The following is an 11,712-nucleotide window of genomic DNA, read 5'->3' on the forward strand; positions in this document are numbered from 1 at the left end:
TAGAGAGTGGGGCAGAGGGAATGGAGAAATGGGATCTGCGTCTGCGTTCGAATTTCGGGGCGGCTTCAGGTAGACAGCGTCGCGACGGCATAAGCTCGGCCGACGTCGCAGCGCTCGGACGTTTTTGTTGCGAGGCGCCGCTTGCTTGACTCTACGCTTGTTTGACTCTGCGCTTGTTGCGATACAGTGTGACCTACGACCCTTCACCACCGACAAAATTATAAATTTCAAAACAAATCACGGAAAGAAAACTAAATTGGTTCCAGTGTCCGTTATAAGAAAGGAACTTTCGTATTTTCTCTATCTCTTATCTTGCTGGTATGATTCGCTAATTGAAAATAAGAAACCAAAGGAGAAATATTTAAATTGTCACCAATTATACAAGAAATGTGAATTTTGAACCAATTGCATATGACAGGAAGAATTGTATAAATGAAAATAGTAAGTCTTGATTAAAAAATCTATTGTCAATGATGGAGTATATGTGAAGACATATGAAAGAAAGAATCGCTAATTTTGTTTAAATGACACTGGTAGTAATAAATTATATCGAAGGGAAGAAAAATTATACTGATGATCGATGTTAAAAATTGGTAATTTTGTTAATTCGACTGAAAACATGCGGTGAGATGAAATTCTAAGGCTGAGTAGACTCAAAGGAAGCATTCCTGATGAAATTGACACATATTCAGAACCTCACATTTCCTGCGATTCGAAATGCTTCGTCAAGGATAAAGGACCATTTCCGGCGAGATTCTCGAGGATAAAGCAGCACAGTTTAACTACGTATTCAAGAACCGGAAACGAAGTTGGAACAATTCCTTCGACGAAGACCGACAATAGGAGTAGGATATTATATTGCGGGAGAGCAATAATTTCAAAGGAAAGACATAACCAAATACCACTGCTTCCAAAATAGTCGAAAGTTGCTTCAAGAATCAACAGTAATTCAGAAAACAATATACGAAACATAAAATACTCGTAAAACCTAGACTCAAAATCAATTAGGAACAAAAGTCTTCTACACCCTCAACACTTCTGTATTTCCTACAGAATGTTCAAGGCGAAATCAAATGTTTCGACTTGACCACAAGAAAGATTCACCAACCAGTGGATCTATGTTGAAATATTAAGAGAATCTCCTTTAAGCAATTTCTCTTCGGAGAATCGGAACAGGATCTCCTCGAGAGCTCTCGAATATCGAAGTAGGGTGTCAAATAGATCTTACCCGAGAGCAATCGTGCCGCGAGGATTGTTCTACCGAAGGCCAGCAGCGGAGGGCATTAATAACAAGAGGGTGAAAAGGGACGAATCGTGTTCCAGAGGGAAAAAATGGATTACAACGTTTCATCGAGCAGCCTCATCTGCAATTTATCGTCTTTCCACTTACACTACTCTCAATGGCACGGATGGATCTCCCTGTTCGTTTGTATTTTCGGCTCGATCGCGAACGTTTTGAACATTCTGGTCCTGACACGTCGCGAAATGCGATCAGAGACGAACATAATCCTAACTGGACTAGCTGTGGCTGATTTACTCGTAATGATCGATTACATCCCCTTCACGTTCCATCGTTACCTGTACAAAAGGTCCAGACGGGACACCTACACCTATGGATGGACAATGTTCGTGGTGTTCCACTCGAACTTCTCCCAGGTAACGAGCGATCCTCGCTTGTCGAAGGCGGTCGCCTTGTCTTGAAAATTCTATTATCGATAACGATTGAGAGTTAAGAAAGAGAGGAAACGAGGGGAAAACATTTTTCTAACACGATCAGGACGAGCTGTCGAAACCGAGGAAGGAGGTTGAAGAAATTTTCTCGTCGGTCGAGCCAGAGAATAACATTATTAGAATTCCGTAATACAGTTATATAGGAATTTTCGAAGACGTTTCAGGGGGCGCGGTACATGATAAAAGAAAGAATTGGCGCAACGCGGTGGCAGGCAATGGCTCTGGTATTTATGGATCGTCGCATTCCTCTTGCACCGTCTTTTTTGTTTAGTTTGACGATGATTGACCCAGATGTTTGAGAACCAATCAATCCAACATACTGGATCGGGCTTCTTTAATTAAAAGTTAAATCGCGTCCGAGCAAGGAGTGGATCTCTGTTCTCTTCCATTTCGTTGTAATCACGTTTCCCTTGCGCGGGGAAGAAACCATCCGCGCCAAATTGTCCCAGCAAAAGCAGCTAAAACTGTGCGCTGGTGGTCGTAAAGTTCTCCCGCGGTTCGGGGCAATTTGGATAAAATAAAAAAAGAACGCACGCTGTGTGCTTTCATCGGTGGTAGCATGCATCCATCGGAAGTTATCGGAATTCTCTGTTTGTCGAATAAAGTGGAAAAAATGGGAGAATAAACTGGGTGATATTTAATTGTTCCAGACAGAGGAAACTAGGCAAAAATAAATTCACTGGGTTCCAATCGTTTTCGCAGGTTTGTCATACGATCTCCATTTGTTTAACTTTGATACTCGCCGTGTGGAGGTACGTGGCGGTGGCGAGGCCGCAGAAGAGGAAACAGTGGTGCAGTTATAGGAGAACTATTTTTGCAATTGTGCTCGCATATGTTCTCTGCCCTGTGCTTTGTGTACCCTTGTACATCGCGACTGAGCTGTGGGAGCGAGTGGAGATCTTGGATCAGAATGGCATGAGTGTGGACATTAGGAATGAGACTTCTCTTGGTAAGTTATGTTTTGGAATATTTGTACACACATTTGCATTTTTCTTCTTTTTTGTCACACTTGTGGCGATAATTATGGAAATAGTATCAGTTAACAATTTAAAAAAATTGAATTTATAACTTGTTTTGTGGTTGATGTAAAAGAACTGATACATTCAACTCTTTTTATATTTTTGACTTAGATCATTTTCATAAGTACCAGCAAATTTGACGAGAGAAAAATAGATTTTTCTCTTTAGAAGCTCTGTACAATCTTGTTGGTAGTATATGTAGAGTCATGAGATTATAGCGAAGGCTGTATTTACTTTTTAATGTGTATCATTTTTTTTTCTTGATTTTCATCGCTTGTCGCCAGACAAATCTACTCGTCTACTCATATTGCTACATTTCGCGTTAATAAAAAAGTGAATTTAACTCTAAAATATTCTCCAAATTTTTTACTACATAGTAGTAGTTTTTATTTCCTTCACCATCTAGTTTAATTTTGTGAAGAATGTCAAAAAGTTCTAGTTAATGTCTTCTGATTACCTGATAGTATACGAATCTACCTAAAGTCAATCTTTGCTTTCTTGTTAAAAAATAATGCTATAGAAATTAACTTGGTCAATGTCAAATTTAGTGATATACTCCTTAGAACAACAATTCAAAATAAATAAATAAATAAATATTCTCATAATCTCTTTTGTACATACAATCTTACAGCATAGAAGTGACACAGTGTGTCAATTAAGGCGTTACAAGCTATTTCTTTTTGAGACTATTAAAGATAATGATTCAATGTTTATATGACCTCTTTCATATGATTCTCTCGGAAGTCAGACAGTTCACTTCCTCTTTCAATTTCACCATCATCGACCTATCCATGGATACAACATATAATCCATTAATCCAATAGGCATTCCAATCCTGAACATTTTGAAACAGCTTATGAATATTATATTTTCTTTATAAACATTAAATATTTTATTAAACTATTATAGCAAAAATATTCTATTAAACTATTATAGCAAAAATATTCTATTAAACTATTAAACTATTATAGCAAAAATATTTTTTTTGTATACACCATGTTTAATTTATTGCATAAAGGTAAGACATTTTAAGTTATATTTGAAGTTTGAAAATACTACTCAGAATGACATAAAAAGTAGATAAAAAAGTGCTGAAAATGTTCGTATAATAATATTGTATGCAAGCAAGTTTTGTATTACACGTATCATGATGGTAGTAAAGTATTTTACAAGCATTTAATTAGAGAAGTTGTAAATATTGTACCATTACCTAGGAACGTGTATTTCAATTTTCAATTAACAGGGTAGTTAAGAGTTCGTTTTGCTATATAACTGGTAACGTATTAATACATGGACATTCTCGGAATTAGTAATACTTCAATGACAGAAAATTGAAAAAGCTTGGTAACTTTTAATTACTGAACTTCTGAAATCAATAATACAGTAAGATTCTTAGCAGTGTCTCTCCGTCTCACAGTTTTAATATCTTTTCGTGTTGCCAAACTTTGCAATCCTAAAATAGTTATATATCGCCATATACAGTATACAGTTTCTACAAAATTAACGGATTAATTAATTTGTTACAAAGTTTCAAGTTTCTTGTAACTAATTCGATTTAAACCTAGCAAAACTTTGAGTATTGAGGCTAATACACAATATACGTATATTTGAAATAGTTTTGCAAGATATACAACATTGTACTTTCTCAGAACAACCAATTACCTATTGCAATTACGTCGAAATGAAACGAAAACCTGTTAATTAAAAGTGAACACATGATATAGAAGAATAAATTTTCCTATATGACGAAGAATAATGATTCATAGAAAGAAATAGTAAAAAAGAAATAAATTGTACGTATTGAGGGTAAATATTGTTCACTATTTCCACTATACAAATAAGAATACATTTTAATTGGTTTAACCAGCTTTCTTAATGAATAAATAAAAGTAGAAAATACTTTAATTAAATATTAGATTAAAAACTCCATTTATTAATATTATGGTTTTAGTTCTTAATCTTATGTCCATTGTTTATCACGATTATACTTTAATGACAAGTTTGGAATCAATAATAAACGATAAAGTATGCAATCAAGACACTAATAGTTTAATTTATTTTTCATTGTCTTGTTTCTGTTCATGTGCTAAAATGTACAGAATGGAACGTTTGTTTCTAGTTGATATTCAATACTATTCGAACAATCGAACTTTGATCAATCAAAGTTTGAACAATCGAGTACTCAGATAAATGATATTTAGAGGATCAAATATTGGGTTATACTACTACAATTGTGGTGAAGTAGATCTTATGCTCAATGTTCAACTGTATCAATTGCATCAATTGAATCGTCTATTCTGTTTAGAATTTCCATGAACTCTTGTCAAGAATTGATTATAAATAAATGAAATCTATTTACTGTATGGCATATTTATACTGCATTTCCATTCATTTCTCACTTATTTTTTTTCCATCCACTACGTACATTTTTTTCCTTTATTTGTAACTCATATAGTTTCTTTTCGTGTTGTTACCTCTGCATTCTTTTTTAAATATTTATTTTGCATTCTCCGGTGGCTTTAACCATTCACGCACTATGTAAATAAATTTCAATAACCTTTTTCAAAGTCGAGATAAAAAATTTCTATCTGGAAACTTCTGCGCGTCACTGTATATTAAACATGTATGCTTTATTTTTGTTTTAGAAATATTTCGCGCTCTCGAATGAGATAACTTTACTACATCATAATTTAAAACAAACTTTAGGATATTACAATGCTTCATTATTATGCTACAGAATATTATGATATTTCTTTTACTCTTGTGATAGGTAAATAAAATGCATTACTCAACTAAAAAAAATCTATCCCAAAAATACATTAAAAACAAATGTTACTAGATTTTTAATTTATATTTTACCAGAAATTCTGTTTGAAACAAATATCATTAGTTCAATTCTTTTAATTATTATAATACAACTTTTTTCAGTACTTGTATTTGTATTGCACGATTGTTACACAACAGTAAAGTCTATAGCACTTAATATAATCAAATTATTAAATTGTCTTCTCCCTGTAAATGAGCTAAGAGCTATTTTAAATAATGTTTATAATGGAATATCCCATATATCTCGAAAGTCTCCATCCCTATCCCAGCACCCTGTATATTGGGTCATCTAACTTCGTTAATGTTTGTGAATACAGCTTAATCGGTCGTCGAATGTCATCTGTTTCTAGAGAACACGACAAACGCAACCCTCTACTTCGTGCGGCTAACAGATATCGCGGAAAATCGCGCCGTCCTGCACGAACTGAATATCTGGATCTACAGTGTGATCATAAAGCTATTCCCATGTGTAGTTCTAACAATCATTAGCGTGAAACTCCTTCAAGTTTTACTCGAGGCGAAACGGAGGCGACAGAAATTGATGAATATCCACGAGGAGAGTTTCGACAGGAATAAGAGCTCCAGGAGGATGGATAAGGACAAGCAAACCGATCGGAGCACGATGATGTTACTGGCAGTCCTGCTGCTGTTTCTGCTGACTGAATTGCCGCAAGGAGTCCTAGGACTTCTTAGCGCGGTCTTGGATGCAGGATTCTTTCGGACATGCTACGTGATGTTAGGTCAGTATCACGAGATTTTACATTCTGGAGTGATTTATGGTTGTGGGTTTAAGAGATCGAAAATAAGATACATTCAGTTGGACGTGGGCGAAGAAAACTTTTGACACTTGTGATTTTTCTTGAACTGAATATAGAAACTTAAATTGTTAACTATTATTTATAGTGTATTTGAACATGTTATATGATGTTAGGTCAGTATCACGAGATTTTATATTCTGGAGTGATTTATGGTTGTGGGTTTAAGAGATCGAAAATAGATACATTCTTTGACGCTTGTGATTTTTCTTGAACTGAATATAGGAAACTCAAATTGTTAACTATTATTTATAGTATATTTGATGGAAAATAAGACGCTATTTTCCTAGGGATTTCACTGTACACAAGATGTTCGTCAACAGATGTTAGAAATTTTAAGAGATGATTCTACATGTGAAAATAGAACGAAAATCAAGAATGAAGGAATTACTTAGAGGGCTTCATTTCAATGTTATTAATCGTTATGAAAACGCCTAAGATATGCATGAAATGTGTCTGTCTGACTCATAGCTCATTCTACTGTGGACGTGCATTAGTCAGATCAGGTACAGTGAAATGTTTGAAAAGAAAAGATTTTTTTTAACCAAAAGGTTTCATATTCTGATTCAAATTTTAAATTTCCTTGCACATCGTTTTTTTTTAGCACAAAAAATATAAAAAATATTGTGTATTCAGTTTTGCTCCACTTTTCCCTGCAACAAGGTACTGTTCTACATAAGATCTCCATTTTGAATAAGAAACTAGCTTGCCGAAGAAATAAAAATGCTGTTGTGCTTTTCGTATAATAAAGAGCTAAATTTTGTAAAAGTTTAGTACAATTGCAATAAATTATGCAAGAAACTCTGAGTATCTCTAGGTTCCTGATATATGTATGTTGTATGTACTCCCTAAAGTTTGATAACGTAATAGCCTCTGACTCAATATGTTTGGAATATGCATGCGTGTAGATAACTAAAATGTGAATAAATTTCAAATTGGGAACAGTGTCAACAAATACTGATTCATTGTTGTAGATATTACTAAAGATAAAACATGTCAGAGTGTATGAAATATCATTGTCCATTATGACAAAGTGATATTAGTTTCGAATAAATGTTATAAACTCACGAGTATGTAGGGATTAAAAGTTTAGTGTCAAGCGTGCTTCATCGGTGATTCCGTGAATCTCACGTTGGTAACTAAATGTGAAACAGATTTGCAAGTGCTAGTTTCCGAACTGCTCCTCTAACACAATTTGAAAATTGAATAAAATGTATAATTCCTTCGTGATATGTATTTCTATTTGACTAAAATTTCAGTGGCATAGAAATGCTAGGGAACTACTTAAAAGATATATTTTAGAATAGTCAAAATAATCATTTTATCTGAATTTAGTAAAATTTTGTTTTTGCTTTTAATTGAGAATCTTTAATTTCATTTGCAATTTTGCAAATATTTCAATATTTTGAGGATAATGTTTCACCCTTTTAAAGAGGTGTCGCGTTAAATCAATTACGACACTCTCAATTTTCGTCAAACTCAGAAGTTGAAATGAAAGCTGACATTATGAGCTTTATGCTTAAAAAGTGGAAAGTATTATGTTCTCTGTAATTATTATAATTTGCATGAGAACAGAATCATGTGACATAACGAACAATGTAACACTTGGAAGCGCGACGCCTTTGTTTCTTCACTGTCATGAATACGTAATATTAATCTTTCGGCGGGAATCCAGTTGACTTCGTTTAACGTGATACGCGGGTGTTTACAAAGCAGATTCGATATCATTATTGGCATAATATGTCAGCATGATTCCATCATCTGAACACTGAATATACTAAAAATAATTGCATGAAATTATCGACGCTGATTTTATTTGTTTTTAAATTTTCATTATTTCGAGAGTGGATACGAGATTAAAATCAGGAATTGCCAGTGGCTACTCTCTGATTGCTATAACAGAGGAAAAAACGATTTTCGTTGAAAATCTAATAAACTTTCATTTGAAGTTTTGATTAGTTCGAAGTACTTTTTCGATGTTTACCAATAGAAATATTTGTGCACTTCCTATTGGTCAATTACTACTTTCCCATCGAAATTTGTCTCAATTCGCAGCTTGTTCCGTGAAAAGCAAATTGTATTAGAGATATTGAATAAAATTTCGACCTGTTTTTCATTTCCCTTTAGAAATGATTAATGCTTGGATTATACGGAACAAAATATTCACGAATCAATGAATAAATAAGTATTCAATACCAGTTTACCTCTATCGGGCTTAACCCTTTCTATACATCATCGTTTTCATCGATCATCTTTCATATCTCGCCGAAATCGCTTGACTATCAAATTCTATCACAGGGATCCCAAATATTTCCTATTCATTCCTACCGTCATGATTGACTTTCTATCGTTCCCATTTTCTTGGCAATCTTAAGCTCGATATGAAAAGACAGAAAAGAATGCGCATATTCAAAGGGAAAGCGGTATCTTTCACAGAACAATTGATTTTCCACCTCAATGGTGCAGAGTTATCGTTAGTTTGATACAAAAGCCGTATAGGCCATTGTATCACAGCTAAAAGCGCGTTGTATTTAGAGAGGAAGTTGAAAACATGGAGAATAGTGCAATATGATTAAATCACTAGCAATTGGTAAATGTCTTCTGACAATGGTAATATAATGCTTTACAAGGCACATAAATAGCCTAACATTGGTGATAATGTTTGCGAATAAACGAGCATTCCCTTTCTGAAACAATTATGCAACAGAAGTCACGAGAAGCGAAGCACATGAATAACTCTTTTATAGTTATATATTTCCTAGGTAAAGATTATAGTTATTTATATCCTAGAAAAAAATTCGTGAAATAGAAGTTCCACAGATTCGAAAAATGAATTTTATAAAATTAATATCTACTTTATTCAAGTTTAGTTATTTATCAAGCAAATTATAAAGAGCTATTCGCAAGTTATTTGGAATAATGTTAAAGAAAGTAATCGTCAGTAATATTTATCTAACTTATTACTCGCACAAAGAGTATTAATCAAAATAAATCCGTCTAGAGGTCACGGGTATCTTACTACGAAAAAATATTAAAGAAAGGGAATATATTTTAGCAAGGGCGAAAACAATTCTAAGAAATGATCGATTTATTGACGTCGTATTGTATCGATGTATAATTGAACACATGCTAATGACCGTCTCATTAATTTTCAGGTGATGTTATCGATACATTGGCCCTCGTCAATTCCGCGATAAATTTCATTCTGTATTGCACGATGAGTAGACAGTTCAGAAAAACGTTCAACCAGCTTTTCTGCAAAAACTGGAAACTTCCTAAGACCGTTGGGAAACAGATCCTCATGGAAAACAATGGACACAAGGGTACCAATGACACGGTGACCCAAGTAACCCAAATGTAGTTGGAAAGAAAATGGTGGACTTTTGTCTTCAGGATCTTCTCGTCCACCAAATATACACCATAGTCATGATATTTAATTTAAATGTTCTGTAGTCAGAAAGGATTTTTCGTTCGAGCAACTGACATAAAATTGTAAGTAAACGTCATATCATTAAAATAACCAGATCTTACATACATGATGATAATAATATTTATATTCCATAACTAATTTCAATTGATTGTTCTTATAGTAAATACAGTGGATACTCGTTATAATCCCACAACTCCCTGCTAGCAACGAGATTTAGAAAAAGGAAAAAAAGTAATTTCAGAAAATGGCAAAAATAATACTGATCTATAACGAGTAAATATTATAACTGCTGTTTTATCTTGGGAGGCAGATTTAATGAACCCAGTAAACTTTTTCTGTTCAACCGATAGATGGCACTGTGAGCATCACACGAACCGATTATGTGCGATGGTAATTTCAATAATAAATGTAGAATATTCACGGTTTTTAAAGGACCACTGCCAAAGGAAATCAACAGTTGACGTTGTTTCATGTAGAACGTTAACGTCCGAAATAATTTAAAATGGAATCTATTATTGAATATTCTTAATATACCAAAATCGATGTACTAAAAGTGTTCCATGAAAGGTTCACTGGTTAACATTGCCCCTAATACTTTCCAGGGGACTTCTCATGGGACACGATTAGTACATAGCACCTATCTCAATTGTTTTTAAACTTCTGGTACAAATGGACCGAAAAATCACAGATCAAATGAATGTAAAAAAATGCATGTTGTTTTGAGAGCGCGTATTCGTTCAACGAGTAGAATTCATTAAAAAATTTTGTATCCTATCTATGTATGTTACTATAATCTCTGATATTTCAATAGACGATTTTAAGAAGGGCCAATACAAATTTTCGGTCATTTCGAATTCAAAACCGCAATCAGTATTGTCTATATCTTAACAAACTAATTTTACAAAACTATCAACTTAACAAAAATAAGCAATATATACGTAATACAACATATTGATATTGGCTCTTCTTGAACCCATTCACCAATTTCATACTATCATTAACCCTCAATTACTCTCATACTCTCGTATACTGTACATCGCAACTAAACTTTATCCATAAAAGTTTGAAAAAGATTCAATGATCTATAAAATAGACTTATGAATTTACAAGTAACCTTACTACAATAATTTAAGAATTAAATTTAAGAGACCAGGTAAAGAATTCTTGAGACCCCGCGTCAGTAATCGAGGGTTAACACGTAATGACGTCATCATCAGATTCTTAGTTTCAAATGTACAAATTGTAAATAGTCATATTTTTATGAGACTATCTATCGATGAATGTCTATATCATGTACCAACAAACGCAGTAATGCTGTAAATTATATACAGTATCTTACCTCGTACGAGTTTTCGATGAAAATCCAGTTTCTTGTCACCTTTCCTTTTCGTTCTCCTCGACGCACGCTCTCACATGAAAGAACTCAACTTCAACTCTCTCAACAACCTCAACTCCACTTGAAACTTGGAAGGATATTTCAAGTCAAATCACACGTTCACATTAATCGAATTGTTTCAGATCACTTGGAACGTTGCAGTCAGCCCGCCTGAATTCAAGTAACTTATATATATATGATACAGAGTGATCAGTTTACCTTTAACTGGAAACCCTCTAGTGGATATTGGCAGCACTTACAATGCTAACAGTATTTGGAATAAATGCTGCCTACACTCAGAGGATTTCCAGTTAAAATGATATATCCTGTATATATGATATTTATATGAATTTATGCTAAATTTAATTTAGCTCTCGCTCATACCACAACGTCAATTCAAGTAACTCGACTAATCTGAACGATGCTATACCGCGCTTTTTCTCTCGATTCAAAATTTCCAAGTGTCTCCATCTATTCTGGTTCACGCTCCTCCTAGTGTCGATTCCACGAACTAAC

General features: G+C 33.9%; 1 protein-coding gene across 1 annotated transcript; it reads left to right on the forward strand.

Moving 5' to 3' along the window:
- Positions 1-1,332: 1,332 nt before the first annotated feature.
- Positions 1,333-11,169, forward strand: LOC143178875 (G-protein coupled receptor dmsr-1). The gene is made up of 5 exons (XM_076377790.1): positions 1,333-1,656; positions 2,434-2,680; positions 5,927-6,316; positions 9,547-9,883; positions 9,982-11,169. The coding sequence occupies exons 1-4, from the start codon at positions 1,333-1,335 to the stop codon at positions 9,750-9,752; spliced, it is 1,167 nt and encodes a 388-aa protein (XP_076233905.1). The 3' UTR covers positions 9,753-9,883; positions 9,982-11,169.
- The last annotated feature ends 543 nt before the right edge of the window (positions 11,170-11,712 follow it).

Source organism: Calliopsis andreniformis, chromosome 5, assembly GCF_051401765.1.
Source record: "Calliopsis andreniformis isolate RMS-2024a chromosome 5, iyCalAndr_principal, whole genome shotgun sequence".
Classification (NCBI taxonomy): Eukaryota; Metazoa; Arthropoda; class Insecta; order Hymenoptera; family Andrenidae; genus Calliopsis; species Calliopsis andreniformis.

Bases quoted from the DNA above. Each gene is read 5' to 3' on its own strand.
- LOC143178875 (XM_076377790.1), top strand. From the start codon at position 1,333: ATGGATTACAACGTTTCATCGAGCAGCCTCATCTGCAATTTATCGTCT. The intron at 1,657-2,433 runs GTAACGAGCGAT...TCGTTTTCGCAG, and splicing joins TCCACTCGAACTTCTCCCAG to GTTTGTCATACGATCTCCAT. The intron at 6,317-9,546 runs GTCAGTATCACG...ATTAATTTTCAG, and splicing joins GACATGCTACGTGATGTTAG to GTGATGTTATCGATACATTG.